Here is a 19238-nt window from a genome sequence, read left to right on the forward strand (position 1 = left end):
TGGATGACTCTGCTTAACTGTTAAAAAAAGCCTCTTAAAAAGCACCCTCTACTATGAGGCAGGAGAACTGCATGCGTACTACAGCATGGCTCTTTGCCTGGCTTCCTGCCTCCTCCTGTGGTCTCCTCAGTGCTCGCTTGTGCTCTCCCTCCCCAAGTGTAGTTTGATTGCAGGCAGAGCCACGTTGCGGGGCAGATGTGTGTGCTACAGCATGGCTCTTTGCCTGGCTTCCTGCCTCCTCCTCACTGGTGCTCTCCCTCCCCAAGTGTAGTGACTTCCTCTCCAGGCCCCCATTCATTTCTCTCTCTCACACACAGCTGGATAAAACTATATAAAAATCTAGCCCAGCTTCACTGATTACAAGTTTGAAAAGGCAACGTGGCTCCGCCTGCAATCAAACTACACTTGGGGAGGGAGAGCACAAGCGAGCACTGAGGAGACCACAGGAGGAGGCAGGAAGCCAGGCAAAGAGCCATGCTGTAGTACACACACTTTCCCCCAGCCTCTTTCTTTTGGAAGGCTCGGATCGGCTCCCCTCTGGCTTCTCTGCCTCTCCTCTCACCCCAGCCTGCCAGCAGGAGGTGAGTGGGTGGGCTTTATTGTGTTCCAGGCATTTCCCACCCAGACAGCAGGCTGCATTTGCAATGGTGGAGGTGTTTGGGGAAGGCAGCAGGGGAATGGGGGGGATGGCAGAGGAACTGCTTTCAAGCCACTGGAAAAGATATCCAATCCAACTTTTGTGTGTGTGTGGGTTTGTTTGAGAGTGAGTGAGAGAGGGAAGGGGGTAGGAGAGATAGTCCAATCCAACTTCTGGGTGTGTGTGTGCATGTGTTTGAGAGAGGGGGAGGAAGGGAGAGAGGGAGGAAGGAGGGGAAGGGAGAAGAAAAAGAAAAAGAAAGAAGGAGCAAAGGAGAAAAACAAATGCTGTCGCTTTAAATCGGAACTGAGCATGCCTGGCTGTGGAATTCTGGGAGTTGAAGTCCACAAGTCTAAAAATATTTGAAACCCAGCACTGTGTCAGTGCCTCACCAGTCATAAACCTCACCGCACGTCACTGGCTTATATACATTGCCAAGCCAAGCCTAGGGTTACATCCCTAACAACTATTGTTAGTAGTTATAATTCTGTATATACAGTACTTATCTAATATAAATATTATTGAACTACACACACACACACACACACTCATATAATACACTTATATAACTATCATTTTCATTTACTGTATTTTTTATGAATTCCATATTTCATCATGCTTGTCCATACAAAGTCTACATCTGTTATAGGTGGCAAGTGTAATCAGTTCTCCAAGCCATTGAGTGAATGGGGCCATACATTTATCTTTTCAAAGCTGCATTATCAGCATTTGGCCATAGTGAGGGCATAGAGAATCCATTTATATTGCCCAGTTGTCAAATTCCATATAATATGCATGTGATTCAAAAAAATATTAGACTTTTATTAAATTTACTGGGGTCCATTAAATTCTAAATATTATTTTTTTGCTGTATAACTCATAGTTTAAAGTTTGTTTTGTTTGTTTTTTGTTTTTATTGGATTTATATGCCGCCCTTCTCCCAAAGGACTCAGGGCGGTGTACAACATTAAAAAACACACATCCCAAAAGTTAAAAAGAAATTAAATATATATCCAAAAAACAAATCGAATTTATGAAACAATACATTTAAAAAATGAATTAAAATTAACATTAACAGGCCAGGCTGGCTTGCTGGAAAAGCCAACTTTTTAGGGTGTGTTGGAAGAATCGGAGATCAGGGATTATGTGAAGCTCCGGGGGCAGCTCATTCCAGAGGAAAGGTGCTCCCACAGAGAAGGCTCTCCCCCTGGGGGTCACCAGCCGACACTGCTTGGCCAATGGCACCCTGAGGAGGCCAACTCTGTGGGATCGTACTGGATGGTGGGAGGCTACTGGTGGCAGTAGGTGGTCTCACAGGTACTCTGGGCCTAAGCCATGGAGTGCTTTGAAGGTCATAATTAATACCTTGAATCACACCTGGAAAACAACCGGCAACCAGTGCAGGCCGCCTAAAAGGGGTGTAACATGGGAGCATCTAGGTACCCCCATGACAACCCGCGCGGCCGCATTCTGGACCAGCTGAAGCCTCCGGGTGCTCTTCAAGGGCAGCCCCATGTAGAGAGCATTGCAGTAGTCCAGGCAAGAAAGGACGAGGGCATGAGTGACTGTGCACAGAGCATCCTGATCCAGGAAGGGGCGCAACTGACGTACCAGGTGAACCTGGTAAAAGGCCCCCCTGGTCACGGCCATCAGGTGTTCTTCTAAACTAAGCCGCGTATCCAGGAGGACTCCCAGATTGCGAGCCTTCTCTGAGGGGGCTAAAATTTCTCCCTCTATCACCAAAGATGGAACAAGGTGTACAAATGGGGATGACGGAAACCACAGCCACTCAGTCTTGGAGGGATTGAGCCTGAGCCTGTTCCTCCCCATCCAGATCTGCACAGCATCCAGGCATCGGGACATCACGTCAAGGGCATCGTTTGGGTGGTTTGGGGTAGAGATGAAAAGTTGGGTATCATCAGCATATTGATGATATCGTACCCCAAAACCACGGATGATCTCGCCCAGCGGTTTCATATATATGTTGAACAGGAGGGGTGAGAGAACCGACCCATGGGACACCCCACAAGTGACACGCCTGGGGGTCGATCTCTGCCCTCCAGTCAACACAAACTGCGACTGATCCGACAGGTAGGAGGAGAACCACCGTAAAACGGTGCCCCCCACTCCCAACCCCCCGAGTCATCGCAGTAGGATACCATGGTCGATGGTATCAAAATCCACCAAGAGGTCTAATAGGATCAGGACAGAGGAGCAGCCCCTGTCCCGGGCCCGCCAGAGATCATCGACCAATGCGACCAATGCCGTCTCCGTGCTGTACCCGGGCCTGAAACCCGACTGAAACCGATCCAGGTAGACAGCTTCATCTAGGTACTGGGGAAGCTGACATGCTACTACACTCTCGACAACCTTTGCTACAAAGCAAAGGTTGGAGACCGGACGATAGTTGGCTAAAGAAGCTGCGTCCAGGGAAGGCTTCTTAAGGAGGGGCCTCACCACCACCTCCTTCAAGGCGGTGGGAAAGAACCCCTCTCTCAATGAAGTGTTGGTAATCGCCTGGAGCCAGCCTCGTGTCACCTCCCGGGAAGCCGAAACTAACCAAGAGGGTCACGGGTCCAGCACACAAGTGGCAGCACTGAGTCTCCCCATAATCCTGTCCATGCCTTCGGGGGTCACAGGGTCAAACTCATCCCAGATTGTCTCCTCAAGATTCATCCCCGTCGGCTCGCCCGAATCTACCCAGTCAGAGTCCAAGCCTGTCCGGATCTGAGCGATTTTATCCTGCAGATACTGAACAAATTCTTCAGCCCTACCCTGCAAGGGGTCTTCCCCAGTTCCTTGGTTAAGTAAGGAGCGGGTCACCCTAAACAGGGCGGCTGGGCGGTTATCTGCGGACACGATAAGAGCGGAAAAATATTGCCGCTTTGCCGCTTCTATTGCCACTAAGTAGGATTTAATATGAATTCTTACTAGTGTTCGATCAGATTCGGACTGGCTAGCCCTCCAGCTACTCTCTAGGCATCTTTTCCGGCGTTTCATCTCCCGGAGCTCCTCAGTAAACCAGGGAGCCACCCTGGATCAACACCGCGTCAGAGGCCGCAAAGGCACAACGCGATCTAAGGCCCCAGCGGCCGCCCTATCCCAGGCTTCCACTAGGGCTTCGGTCGAGTTGTGAGCAAGGGATTCAGGAAAAGTCCCAAGCTCCATCAGGAACCTTTCAGGGTCCATCAGGTGCCTGGGGAGGAACCATCTAGTCGGTTCCGCCTCCCTGCGGCGAGGGGTAGCGGTATGGAAGTCAAGCCTGATGAGGAAATGATCGGACCATGACAAGGGGTGAATAGAAATATCCCCTAAATCTAGATCATTCATCCACTGCCCAGAGACAAAAATCAGGTCGAGTGTGTGTCCCCCATTATGGGTGGGGTCCCGAATTAACTGAGTTAGGTCCATAGCTGTCATGGAAGCCATGAACTCCCGAGCTGACTCAGATGTCTTGCCAATGGAAGGCAGATTGAAATCCCCCAGTCTATTGTCACTCTTGATATAGAGATTAAGACAATTTCCTGGATAACCATTAGGCCATTAATTTATTTTTTAGTATCTGCATATCAAGTGGTTTGACAACAAATATCTACAAAAACTCATACTGTAGTAGTTTTTGTTTTTTTTTAAATAAAGGATTTAACAAGTTGTTTTAGTATCTCAGATTTCTCAGAAGCTGAAAATCCTGCTGGTCCAAGAAACTTGTTAATAAATACTATGACTGGATTACATCTAGAAAATGATATTTATCTCTTCATATATGTTTAAAATCACCTCTATTGTTTCTCATTTGGTCCAAAGTTTGATTAGTGGTTAAGGTACCAACCTAGAAACCAGGAAATTCTGAATTTTAATTCTGCCTTAGGCATGAAAGCCAGCTGAGTGATTTTGGGTCAATCACCCTCTCTCAGGCCAACCCACCTCACAGGGTTATTATTATACGGAAAATAGGAGGAGGAAGATATCTTGGATATGTTCACTGCTGGAGTTATTTATAAAAATAATAAAGGCAGGATAAAAAAATCCAAATAAATAAGTAGAATAAAATAATGTTCTGACATTGTTTCCATAGGTACTAGAGTTCTGGTGTATTTTGATTCTAATATTGTCCATACAACCAGAGGTACTAGATATTCCAAAGTTTCAGAAATCAAAAAATTAACACCAATTGCTGGCTCCCAATATTTAATAAACATGATATATAGTTTCTGATTTGGAAAATTGATTTCTCCCTCATTAACTGTAGCTGCATTTTTTGTAAAGTATTGTCAGAATCAAAGAACCCCATAGTAAATTTCTAAACAAAGAATGTATTTTTTGAAAATATTTTCCAGGTACATGAACTAAGATTCCTGTCAGTATACATATAAATCTGAGAATAATATTCACTTTGAGAACTTTCATTTTCCCCCCAAAGGATAAGATTTAATGACTCTCATTATCAATATCTAAACCAATATCTTCCTATATTTTATTTATATGTTACATGTTTATTTAGTTAGTTATTACATTTCTATACTGCCCTTCTCATCTAAGTGACTCTGGGGAGTTTACAGTAACATAATAAAATAATAAACACATAACTAGAAGCACAGTGAAAGAGACATGTTACTAAATATTACTAATCATTATTAACTATTGTAAGAGTGGGTGGTGCAGTGGTTAGAATGCAGCATTGTAGGCTAACCTAACTGTTCACTCACTAGAGTTTGATTCTGAGCGGCTCAAAGTTGACTCAGCCATTCATCCTTCCATGGTCGGTAAAATGAGAACCCAGATTGTTGGAGGCAATATATTGACTCTGTAAACCACTTAGAGAGGGCTGTAAAGCACTGTGAAGCGGTATATAAGTTTATAGCTAACCAAATTATATCTTTGGGAATGTACATATAAATGCAGCATTGATATTCTTTAAATGAAATTTCACATATTGGCATCAATTTCCATTTGGATCAGTTAATATAGCATCCTGCTATTTTACTAAAAACATCTGTCACTTATATTAACACTGGAATTAGAATTAGATTAGAAATAAACAAAATAACATCATCCGCAAATAAAAGCAATTTGTATTCAACTGAATACAAAGACTCCGCCACAGACCTGTCTTTTCAGTTCAAAATGAATGACTGCCACTGGAATCCAAGCTTCAAAACAGTAATATTAAATACGGTTTTGGCAATTTTACTGCATTTTATAAGTATATGTTCTGGCATGTGATCAATATGGAGAATCCAATATCTCTGTTAGATACTTGTTCTAACTTCAGTGGTTTCCACCAAGATCCTCTGTTCTGGTGGGAACAGAGGTTTAATCCTATTGGTCGAAGGGTCTGACAGCTCCCTATAAAAGGGTTGCTGTCAGATTCAACCTTCGCTGGATTGTTCTCACTTGTACTTAATAAAGAGCTGTTGTTACCATTAAGCCTTTGTGTGCCTATCCATTACCCAATCTAACACTGGCGACGAGGATGGGATTGGAAGGCAACTAGTGAACCGAAAAGAGCATAGCAATCCAGCAAGTACATCCATCCCGGAGCTCAGCACAGCTTCAAGCAACCATTTTTGAGCGGCAAAGTCAAAATGCCTTCTGAACACAAAATGGTCATGCATGCCCCACCGATTCCGTATGACCCAGTCACCGAGCACTGGGAATTGTACATGCTACGATTTGACTGTTTCCTCGAGGCAAATGACCTCATGGGCTTTTCTGAAGTTCAAGCAGTTCAACGGAAAACTCCCAGTGACAGTGGTCAGCGGCAACCTGCAGAGCCTCCTAAGACTAGATTGGTTCCAAGACCTGGGCCTAGAGGTGACCGGTATCAACACCTTGAAAGACGATGGCGCTGAAGCCATCTTTAAGGAGTTCGAGGATGTCTTTGGCACCAGTCTGGGTAAGTATGTGGGGACTCCAATTTCCTTCAGTTTGGACCCCAACGTAACCCCAATGAGGCTAAAACCCAGGAGATTACCTTTTTCTCTCCGCCCCAAAATTGACAGGAAAATTGACAAGCTCGTAGTCCAGGGAATCCTATAGCCGGTTGATCACGCACGCTGCGAGACCCCTATAGTGACACTTGTCAAATCTGACAAGTCTGTCCGCATCTGCGTGGACTACAAGTGCACAATAAATAAAGTGATACAACAGAGCGCCTACCCTGTACCCATTGTACAGCACCGCCTTCATTCATTAGGCCCCAGAAATTTTTTTGCTAAATTGGACATGGCACAGGCATACCAACAATTGCCTGTAGATGGCGCTACGGCGGAGGCCCAAACCATTGTGACACATGGGTGCATTCAAATGTCACCGCCTGCAATTCAGCGTTAGTATAGCCCCTGGACTGTTCCAAAGCATCATGGAATGGCTTTTGCAGTGGATTCCAGGAGTCGTCCCCTATTTCAACGACATCTTGGTGTCGGCTGCAAATGAGGCACAACTTTTAAAAAGTGTACGAACAGTTTTGGTTCGAATTAAAGACAAAGGCCTCCGTCTCAAAAAAGAGAAATGCCAAATTAACGTGCCAAGGGTTGAATTCCTAGAGTACCTAATCGACGGCTCTGGGATTCATCCGACCACACAAAAAATTAAAGCAATTCAGTACGTCCCCACACCTCGCAATCAAACCGAGCCGCAGGCATTCCTCGGGCTCCTTAATTTCTACAGTGTCTTTCTTAAACAGAAAGCCACCGTTGCTGAGCCCTTACACCGTCTCCTGGCTAAGAACTTGAAGTGGTCCTGGGGCAAAGCTGAGGCTGCCGCATTTGCCACGGTAAAATGACTCCTGTTGGTGGATTCCATCCTGGTACAGTACAGCCAGACCCTACTGTTGGTGCTGACCTGCAACGCTTCCCCGTTCGGCATCGGTGGCATCCTCAGTGACTGCATGCCCAACGGAACCGAAGCCCCTATTGCATTTTACTCCAGGACCTTGTCCGCCGCAGAGCGGAACTACAGCCAGCTTGACCATGAGGCTTTGGCTGCAGTAGCCGGAGTAAAGAGGTTCCATGAGTATCTTTATGGCCAGGACTTTGAACTGGTTATGGACCACAAGCCGTTGTTGGGCTTCCTCGCTGGGGATTGACCTACCCTAGTGTCATTATCACCCCGCATGACCAGATGGACCATTTTCCTTGCTGCCTACTCCTACTGTCTCATCCACCAACCAGGCTCCACTTTGGGGCACGCTGACGCTCTAAGCTGCTGCTCGCTGCCTGAACTTCTTGCTGACCCTACCCCCGGGATGCCAGTCCTCCTCATTGACTGCCTTGAGACTGGGCCTGTCTCATCCAGTGACGTTGCCCATCACTCTGCAAAGGACTCCACCATCAAGCCAATTTTGAACTGGGTGTGGAGGAGGTGGCCCAAGAGGCCTGTTGGGGCTGATTTCAAAATGTATTTTGCCAAACGCGATGAGTTATCGGTTGTAAATGGCTGTTTACTGTGGGGGACTGGGTTATTGTTCCACCCAAACTGCACATTGCAGTATTAGAGGCTTTACATGTAGGGCATCCTGGAATTGTCAGGATGAAGTCTTTGGCTAGGAGTTACGTGCGGTGGCCTAACATGGACAGGGAGATCGAAGAATGGGTGGCTACCTGCACACCGTGCCAGGAGTCCAGACCAGCTTCTCCAGAGGGTGCCTGCTAAAGTGTGGGAGCAACCTCAAGCACCATGGTCTAGGGTGCACATTGACTTTGCTGGCCCAGTTCAGGGCCAGACATTTCTCGTAGTTGTGGACACCTACTCGAAATGGTCAGAGGTAGACTAGAGGTAGAGGCAGAAGCGGTCATCAAGGTGCTACGGAGACTTTTCTCCATGCACGGCCTGCCCGACGTCTTGGTATCTGACAACGGGCACCAATTCCCAGCCATGCAATTTCAGACCTTCCTAGCAGCTCAGGGAATCAGGCATGCCCTGGTCACGCCATTCCATCCGGCCCCCAATGGTCAGGTGAAGAGAATGGTGAGATCTGCAAAAGAGGCCCTCTCTAGGATGGGCCCGGGAGATTGGCAAACACAGGTTGATCACTATTTGCTAATTCAGCACATCACACCCAGTGCCACTACAGGGAGAAGCCCCTCCGAGCTTTTCATGGGTCGCCGGCTAAGGTCCCACTTAAACCGGCTACACCCTAATTATTCTGCCTCATTGCCCCCAGACTCCACAAGCAAGATTCGGACATTTAACGTAGGGGATTTGGTATATGCCCACAACTACGCTGGGGGAACTCTGGATTCCTGCCACAGTGATAAGCATCACCGGCCCTCTCTCTTACTTCCTAGAGCTCAAGGACAGTAGGAATTGGAGAAGGCATATTGACCAACTCCGTGGCCGCCTCTCCAACTCCACTCTTAGACAACCAGAGGTAACTCCTGCACGAGTTAGCCAAAGCCCTACCCAAACGGAGCAAACACTCACTCCTTCGACGGCCAGTTCAAGCCCAAGGGTACCGGGAAACTTATCTGGTTTTGTTGCAGGCCCGCAGCGAGCTCTGAGTGAACCGGCTCTAGGAGCTCCAGCTGCAGCCTATGAAAGGTTCCAAGAGCTTCCACCAAGCGGAGCTACGGAGCAAACAGGTCCGTCCGACCTGTCCAAGGAAACCCCTCCTACTGAACTGCGCAGGTCAGGCAGAGCTACCCAAAAGCCCACTTACATGCGTGACTATGTAACTAGTAGGATTGTTCCATCCAAGAGGGGAGGGGTATTAGATACTTGTTCTAACTACAGTGGTTTCCACCAAGGTCCTCTGTTCTGGCGGGAACAGAGGTTTAATCCTATTGGTCGAAAGGTCTGACAGCTCCCTATAAAAGGGCTGCTGTCAGACTCAACCTTTGTTGGATTGTTCTCACTTGTTGTACTTAATAAAGAGCTGTTGTTACTGTTAAGCCTGTGTGTGCCTATCCATTACCCAATCTAACAATCTCTGTCAAAATAAATTTGTGCGTGTCTGTGTTTCAGTCTCTCTCTCTCACACACACACACATACTCCTAGTCTATTGAAATCTGCAGCCTGTTCCTTTTTCATTTTTATTTGTAACACTGCCTCAGAAGCATTTTCTCTCCTGCCCATCAACCCAGAAACATAATTTGTCTATTCTACGACAATATTTTAATTAAAGTTCTCCCCCCTTGAAACACCCAAGGAAAAAGGTTTTCAATGTGTTCACACAGCATAAAGTCAGTTAATTTGCTTAATTTCTACTGTTTGTGTAATTTATTCTGCCTTTTTATTTGCATTATATTACATCATTTATTCAAAGCAAGGAGGTAAATGTATGGAGGACTTGAATGCCTCACCCTTGGAGCACAGGAACTGTATTTAGTCACTGCATGTCTGCTGAAATCTCAGAAGCTAAAGTAATTGCTAATAATCACTTCAGCTTCTGAGATTTCAGCAGACATGTGGTGACTAAATACTTACAACTTCCCAACCATGAGAAGTAGAATTCTGTCTACTCCACAAGGGTCATAATTGAGGAAGCTGAATTATGTGCAAATCATCATCATTGTCTTTTCCTTTTGTTTTCCTCTGCTCTCCTGCAATCATAACAAATATGTATCCTTGCCTCAACCTCCTGAAAACCATTCTTGCATCATCACAAATTCAGCTGCTTTGTGTTAGCTGCTGCTGTAACCCTACTGGATTTCCTCATCCTCCTTTTGTCTAGTGGAATCTAGTCTGTATCAACATTTCTGACTGGGTTTTATTGTTATAACTTTCTCAATTAAAGCTGTTGAAGAAAATAATCGTTGACTAGCTGCGGTGACCCTCTGCCTGTAGAACAGCTGGTTCCCATATAAACAATCTCTTTGCCTTATATTGGTATAAACCAGAATACCCTTTTGATGACAAGCCTATTCAAGAAATGGGAAAGACTGATTTGTTTACTGCTTATTTCCCACAAAGAATAGGATGTAAAAATGAGCAATCGGTTTTCCCTTCTCTTGGCTCTCAGTTTGGAGCTGTAACTAATGGAAAGTGTTGTTGTTTTTTCCTTTCCAGAAGGATCTCCCTTTGCCCAGAAAAAGCAGCAGGTAAGAAACATATTTTTCACTGATAAGAACATTTCAGTGGGTGAATGATTGTAGCCTTGTTGTTTCTCCTATCCTGGTAATGATCCGTGCTGTCTCCCTAGCTGAAGAATTTATATAAATGAAGGAAACATGTGGTGTCCAAACCTTCCCATAATAATGTTTTAAATTTTAGTAAATGCAACAGAGGAGCCATTCTAATGTTATCCTTTAAAGCCCCTACAACTAACGTTCAGTATTTTTGCTGTTATTATTGTTTATTCTTTAATTTTCCTCCCAGCCTGCCCCTGTCCTACTTTATTAAACTCAGGTTGAATACTTACTCCACATTGGGGACAAGGGGTCTTATCTCTTTACTGAATTATTCATCTACTTTTGAAGGTGCAGAGCATTACATTGAAATGTTACCCTGCTTCTTTGGTGCCTATTGTGAGTCATTGCTGAATGATGCTATTCCATGGATGTATGTGCAACATATGATAGCCAAAGACATTGGTTGAGTCTTCTGGCTTTGCTGCTCTTTCTTTTCAAGCTATTACTTGCTGGCAGGAACAACACCCACCAGTAAGGACACTATGGCAGGAAGGGGTAAGTCTGAAAGCAGAATTCTGTCTGCCATTTCTCTTAAGGTTGATTGGCACAGCCAGGTACGGCCACTTGCTTCTTAGGAGCAGGAAGGCATGATGTTGCCTTCTGTGTGTCCTCAAGCTAATGGGAGGACCACCTCCATCTGTCTTTTCCTTCTGTGCAATAAAAATAATGTTTTCCGACTTGTGCCAGTATAAGTACTGCTGAGTGGTTTTCCTCCTATGCTTTAAGAAAATCACGTGTGTGAGATGGGGAGCTGTACACATCCAATAAATAAATAAATAGGCTGAGTGCATTGTGGCAGGAATGCTTCTGCCTCTCCGGTTACCTATCACAGTAATTTTGTCCTAGGTTGCTGGGCTGCCTGCCCCCTTCTGAAGGGATCACGACTGATGAATCTCTGATTTGGCTTGGTTTTATTAATTTCACCTGTGAACTAGTAAAACTTTGGGGTTTTTTTTTACTGGTTTATTGGAAGGCTTATACAAAAAGTCTGGAAAATAATAACATTTAGAATAGATTAGATTAACAGAGTTGGAAGGGACCTTATAGGTGATCTAGTCCAATCCCCCACCCAAGACCCTACATCACTTTTGACAAATGGCAGTCCAATCTCTTCTTGAAAGTCTCAAGTGATGAAGCTCCCACAACTTCTAAAGGCAAGCTGTTCCATTGGTTGATTGTTCTCACCGCCAGAAAATTCTTCCTTATTTCTAGGTTGAATCTCTCCTTGATCAGTTTCCATCCATTATTCCTTGTCTTGCCTTTGGGTGCCTTGGAAAATAACTTGACCCCTTACTTCTGTGGCAGCCCCTGAAATATTGGAACACTGCTATCATGTCTTCCTTGGTCCTTCTCTTCACTAGACTAGCCATGCCCAGTGCCTGTAACCGTTTTTCATATGTTTTAGTCTCCAGTCCCCTAATCATCCTGGTTGTTCTTCTCTGCACTCTTTCTAGAGTCTCAACATCTTTTTTATAGTGCGACTTTTTAATATTTGACCAAAACTGGATGCAATATTCTAGGTGTGGTCTTACTAAGGCTTTATATTAGTACCTCACTTGAGCTTGAGTATATACCTCTGTTAATGCAATTTAGGATTGCATTGGCTTCTTTGGCTGCCGCTACACACTGCTGGCTCATATTTAGCTGGTTGTCCACTAAGAGTCCAAGATCCCTCTCAGTCTAACATTGGGGACGAATCCATAAAGACCCACTCACAGAAAAGAAAGCAGCTCCTGTGGCATTGGGAGGGTAAAGAATCCTCCAACCAGAAGCCATGGTCAGCACATCTGCTATTGCCAAAGCTTAGGAAGTCTGAAAAGAAATGTCTTAAGCCAGCTTTCTTTTCATCCACCTGTGCATGGAAATCAAGCAATTTAAGGTTGCAGTGCAGAAGAGCCTAAGACTAGGTAGTACTGACTATGTTACCTAGGTGAGTAGTGAAACATCTGTAAACCCCTCCACAAAGCTCAGAGAGCACCAGGGACACCACAGTTCAACCCTGAGTTACAAATATTCTGTTCTATTGGAGACTTAGACTCCATGCTGGCACACACAAGAATGATTAACATAATAGTGGGAAGACAGTACTTTTATTTAGGATTTCTCCCTTTTTCTTTGTAGTCACCAATTGTTGACGTGGAGACTTCTAAACATTCTATTGTAGAGACAAAAAGGAGTGTGTATTGGTCCTGACATTTCACTATTACACTATTTTTCTGTTAGGCTAGTTCAGGCTCTACAACTTTACAGACCAACTAACCTTAGTAAAGGTTCGCATTGTAGACCAAATAACTTTCTTAAAATTTTACATCCTGCTAAGTCCAGCTCTTTGGGAAACAAATAGTAAAACAGCAGCAGAAGTGTCCAACACTGGTAGAGAATCCCCTCACCTCCAAAAGAAAGGCTACTTTAACCCCAGTATGGCCAAGTTAAATCTGTGTCACTCATGGACTGGAATGAGGCAATGTAGTGGAAACATTTGTAATTGTTGAGAAATGATACCGTGTTTCCCTGAAAATAAGACCCGCCCTGCTAATAAGGCCAATCGGGCTTTTCAGAGCATGCGCCATAATAAGCCCTCCCCCAAAATAAATCGGCCCCCAACTATTTAAGTGCATGTGCAACTGGTCCCCGCCATTACCACTGTACCACCTATCGGTACAGCTTCCAAGGCAAAAAGAGGGCCTGCCGCAAAAAGAGCTGCAGGCCAAGCAAAGTGCTTCACGCCCCGTTACCTCCCGTGCAAAGAGCCCGCCACAAAAAGAGCGGCAGGCCAGCAATGCGATCACCCCCTCCTGCCTGTTCCCTCTCATGCAAAAAAACACTGCCCACCCCAATGGTAAAGGCAGCCTGCCTGGTTCCCTTCCCTGCCGCCCCTTTAGTGAGGGGTGGCAGGTGGCGGGGGGAGAAGCGAGGTGCGCGTCCTAGCGCTACCAGACTGACAGCTCAACTGTGTTCCTCACCCTTCCATCCATTGAAGCCTCTTGTAAAAAAAAACTTGCAAGTTGAACTCATGAGGTTATTTTTACAAGGAGATTCACTGGACAAAAGGGCGAGGAACACGATGGACCTGGAAAGGTAAGAGGCGCACCTTGCAGCCCAACACCGCCCACCTCGCCCCAGTGGTAAAGGCATCCTGCCTAGTTCCCTTCCCCGCTGCCCCTTTAGCGACCGGTGGCAGGTGGGGGGGGGAGAAGCGAGGCGTGCCTCTTACCTGTTAGCCCCGCTGCGTTCCTCGCCCATTCGTCCAGTGAAGCCCCTTGTAAAAAAAACATAGCAAGTTGAACTCACAAGGTTTTTACAAGGACGAAAGGGCAAGGAACGCAGCGGAGCTGTCAGTCTCCCGTAGCACTAGGACACGCGTCTCGCTTCTCCCCCCCACTGCTACCCCTCACTAAAGGGACGTCGGGGAAGGGAAGGAGCCAGGCTCACTTTTATCATTGGGGCTTGGTGGGAGGTGTTCTTTTTGCATGAGAGGGAATGGGGTGTGAGGTGCGTTGCTGACCTACCACCCCACCCCCAATGTAACAGCTGCCTGGCTTCTTCCCTTCTTCGACGTCCCTTTAGGGAAGGGGGGAGAAGCGAGACGCGCATCCTAGCGTGGAATGGGACTGTTCTCCTCCTGCCCTCCACCCGCCTATTTCGCCCCCAGGGTTTCTCCCCCAGTCATCCATCTCTTATCACTTCGCCTCCACTGTGAGGCACCTGGCTGTTCGTCCTTCTCTTCTGTCCCCAGCCCTTCCTCATGGGCCTTTGGGAGAGATACTCTTCACCTCAGCCTTTTGGGCTCAAGAGATAGTTAGCCGCCAGCCAATCGGAGAAAGGGAAGGGAGAAAGAGAGAGGCACGGAGGGAGAAAGTGTTTTGTGTCGAGTTTCCAGTTGCCTCGGGTCCGAGCTAGAAAATCTAATAAATCCTTTGCATTCCCCCCACCCCAAAATGCTGGGGAATAGCTAATAAATCCTTTGCGATCAAAATCTATATTTGTTATGGTAGTGCTTATAGTTATGGAAATGGACCAGCAGGAATTATTGGTTTAATGCACTCTGTTCTCCAACCTCACTATGATGAGGAAGTACAAAACAGAATGTTTATTCTAGTTGTTTTCATTATATGTAAACTCCTTCATGCAAGTCTGTCTAGGTGTTATCAAAGAGCCCTCTTCTTGTTGTTGTTTGGAGGATTATGCCCAAATTCCCAGCCCAGCCGAATATCTAAATCATATGGTTTATTTATTATTAGAGTTATTGTTAGATAAATGTCCATCTTTTCCCCAAGAGCTCAAGGTGACATTAATCACATCCTATATAACATGACCTTTATGAAGTAGGTTGGAATGTGTGATGGTGATATTACCTCAAGGAATCCAGTAAACTTGCAGGAATTAGATGAAAATGACACCAAATCTTCCTAATCCTAATTCAACAATTTAATCATTAGATTACATTCTACTACTCTCTTAGATAAAAGATAACATTTGTTTTTTCTCTCAAACATCAATAGGGAGGTTGGGGTGGAGGCAAAGAAATATATCTTTTTTCATAGCTGTATGAGGAATAAGAACATGCTGTGAAAGAGATGGGAGCAGATAGGGCAAAGAACAGGAAAGATGCAAAGAAGAATTTGCTCAGTCGGGGTACTGCAGTTAAGATAATTGAAACATAATTGTGATAATTCTTTGTTCAGGCAGATCGACCCTTGGATTAATTTGCCACATGCAGGAATCTGTTTTTGCATTTGCATAATAAAAATTATTTTCAGTGGGATAGAAAATCACTGCTTCTGCAATACAGGATTCAAATACTAAGCTAAGTTACTGGGTAAATGTATTTTTGAAGTGCTAGTCAAACTCTACTCTTACCTAGTCTTCCTCCAACCTAATGACCTTCAGAAGTGATGGAGCTTCAACTTGCAAAACATCCAGGCTATATGACCCTGAAGAGTTGTCTCAATGCAATAAAGACCAAAAGTCAGGAAAAGAAATCTGTTTTACTTTATTAAGTGCAAAACGCAAAACATCTAAGTAAGTAACATCTCCATGTAGAGTCAAAATCTGAACCTGGGACTTCTTCCACAGCTCATTTTTTTTAGCCACTGTATGACTTCACACAGTATTGGAAAGGTACATGGGGAAAAGCAGCTGTGAACAGTGTCTCCTTGGGATGACACTGGGAGTCAGGAAGCATATATTTTTTAAAAAATAATTTATTATTATTAAACAATTGTATCACAGCGGCCAGTTGTTTCACCAGATTTGGCATTGATTACTAGTCGGGCCCCACCCAGGGGCCTAGGACGTCATAACATATTTTCGTAATATACGTGCGGATCCAAGCAGTGCAGTTTTTTGCATTTGACTGATGGTGATTTTGTCAAGTTTTAACTGTTTTAAATGTAATTCCAGTGCTTTTGGAATAGCTCCCAGTGTGCCGATTACCACTGGAATTACCATTGATGGTTTGTGCCATAATCTTTAATGTACCTGTTGTTAACCATAACCAAGTTTTTTCACTGTCCACTTTATCTTTTATTTTTTCCAGAAATTGACCATGCAATGCTTTGTTCTGCCAACTCTCCATTCTTGATTTTATCACAACTTTTCTGTATTCTTGTTTCGTCTGTTGGGCCTTCAGTAGATTTTTATTCTTTACTTCGATTACGGTAATAGATGTTCTTGACTTTCTTTTAAATAATCAGCCAGTGCATGTTTTTCTTCTTCAACTATTTGCTTCACTTGTAATAATCCTCTGCCACCTGATTTTCGGGGCAGGTATAATCTATCAGTATCACCGCGTGGATGTAAACTGTAGTGCATTGTCATTAGTTTCCTGGTTTTTCGGTCCAAAATGTCCAAATCAGCTTGTGTCCAGTTAACTATACCAGCTGTGTATCTTATAACTGGTATTGCCCAAGTATTTATGGCCTTGATTGTATTTGCACCATTTAATTTAGATTTCAAAATTTTTCTAACTCTGTTGGTGTACTCTCTCCTGGCAATAGTTTTTACTTCTCCATGTTTGATGTTATCCAACTGCAGAATGCCTAAGTATTTGTAGGCTTCATTTTTGTTGCATTTAATTAGTTGGCCATTGGGCATTTCAATTCCCTCACACGCAGTGATTTTGCCCCTTTGTATGGATACAGTGGCGCATTTTTCCATGCCAAACTGCATTGAAATATCCGTGCTGAATACTCAGACTGTGTTTGTCAGTGATTGGATTTCTATTTCTGACTTACCATAGAGTTTCAAATTATCCATATATAATAAATGTGAATTTTTTTCAGCTTCTTTGGCTGTTTGGTAGCCTAATTTCATTTTTTTTTAAGATTACTGATAGCGGGATCATCGCGATGATGAAGAGAAGAGGTGAAAGTGAATCACCCTGGAAAATTCCTTGCTTGATATTATTATTGTTGTTGTTGTTGTTGTTGTTGTTGGTAATTTTTGGTGAGATTCACAGCCTTTGGGGCTGGTTGGTAGCCTAACAGCTCGAGTCCTAACCAAGGACCTAGGAACTATTAAGGTAACATCGGAGGATATAAGTTATTCCAAGTAGGGTGGTTTTTTGTAGTCAGAATGTTCAAGTCAGGTAAATTTAGAATTTTCAAATAGCGAGGTAGCCCTTTAGGTATTGCTCCGAGGGCTTCAATTACAATTGGGACAACACATGACTTCTTTGTCCACAGTCGTTCAACCTCAATTTGCAAGTCCCGGTATTTTGTGATTTTTTCTTGCTGTTTATCTTCAATTCATGCATCACCAGGTATTGCAATGTCAATGGACCATACTTTTTTCTTTTCAATTATTGTTATGTCAGATGTGTTGTAGGCCAAGTGCCTGTCAGTCTGGATTCTGAAGTCCCACAAGATTTTGCCTTTCTCATTCTCTAAAACCTTCTCAACCTGATGGTCCCAGTGGTTTTTGCTGTACTGAAATCCAAACTTTTGGCACAATTTCCAGTGAATAATCTTAGCAACTCGGTCATGGCGTTGTAGGTAGTCAGTTTGTGAAATTTTGCTGCACCTGCTGATCAAGTGGTTGACTGTCTCATCTTTCATTACAGAGGCGACATTTGCTGTTGGTGGTAACATGTTGAATTTTTGCCTTCATGCAGTTTGTGGCTAAGGCTTGTGCTTGAGCTGCCAAAATAAAGCCTTCTGTTTCTTTTTTCAGTACTCCTGATCTTAACCAGTTCCAAGTTAGTTTTTGGTCAGCTTTGTCTTCAATACTTTTCAAGTATTGGCCATGCATAGCTTTGCTTTTCCAATTTTCAGCTCGCTTCTCAATTACTTCTTTCTTATATTCAGCTTTTAACTTAGTTGTCTTCAGAAGGCCTCCTTTATTTACTTCCTTAATCATTGGTCCTTCACTTTTCTGGATGTAATCATTCAAGCTGTGTCTTTCTTCTTCCACAGTCTGCTTTACTTGTTGGAGTCCTCGACCATCCTCTGCTCTTGGTAGATACAATCGGTCAACATCACTTTTAGTGTGCAAAGCATGATTCATTGTCATAAGCTTCCTTGTTTTTCTGTCAACTCCATCTGGATCCAGTCAATTATTCCTGCAGAGTATTGAATTACAGGTATAGCCCAGGTATTTATGGCTTTTATGATGTTTCCTCCAATCAGTTTGGACTTTAATATCTTGCGAATTAGTCGAATGTAGTTGGCTGAGGTTAATTCCTTGACTTTATTATGCATTAAGTCAGAGGTCTCTAAAATCCCCATGTACTTGTAGCCTTCTGGTTTTACTGCCTTTATCATTTCTTCATTCTCAAGTTGTATTCCATCATCATCTAGAACCTTGCCTGCCTTGGTTGCCATTGTTGCACATTTGTCAATTCCAAACTGCATACCAATGTCTTGGTTTATTATTATTATTATTATTATTATTATTATTATTATTATTATTATTATTATTATTATTATTATTATTATTATTATTATTATTATTATGTTAATCTTTGGTGAGATTCACAGCCTTTGGGGCTGGTTAGTAGCTCAACAGCTCGAATCCTAACCAAGGTCCTAGGAACTGTTAAGGTAATGTTGGAGGATATAAGCTGTTGCAAGCAGGGTGGTTTTTTGTAGAATCAGAATGTTCAAATCCGATAAATTTAGAATTTCCAAATAGCAAGGTAGCCCTTTAGGTATTGATCCAAGGGCTCCAATTACAATCAGGACAACACATATTAGGGACAAGTATTATTATTGGTATTTGATAAGGTAGACCATAACCTACTACTAGATAAAGTAGAAGAATGTGGGTTAGACAGCATCACCACCAGATGGATTCGTAACTGGCTGACCAACCGCACTCATCGTGTAGTCCTCAATGGAACTGCATCTACATGGAGGGAGGTGCGCAGTGGAGTACCCCAAGGCTCTGTTTTGGGCCCAGTACTCTTCAACATCTTCATCAATGATTTGGATGAGGGAATAAATGGGGAACTCATCAAATTTGCAGATGA

At 44.0% G+C, this 19238-nt stretch overlaps 1 protein-coding gene across 1 annotated transcript in view; it reads left to right on the forward strand.

Moving 5' to 3' along the window:
- The window catches only part of MAST1 (microtubule associated serine/threonine kinase 1), a 90458-nt gene that overhangs the window by 17602 nt on the left and 53618 nt on the right, over nt 1–19238 (forward strand). Inside the window, exon 2 of the mRNA XM_081937993.1 lies at nt 10647–10678. Coding sequence (XP_081794119.1) covers nt 10647–10678 — 32 coding nt within the window. The remainder of the gene's footprint in view (nt 1–10646; nt 10679–19238) is intronic.

The sequence above is a fragment of the Natrix helvetica genome, assembly GCF_964273705.1.
Source record: "Natrix helvetica genome assembly, chromosome: 1".
Classification (NCBI taxonomy): Eukaryota; Metazoa; Chordata; class Lepidosauria; order Squamata; family Natricidae; genus Natrix; species Natrix helvetica.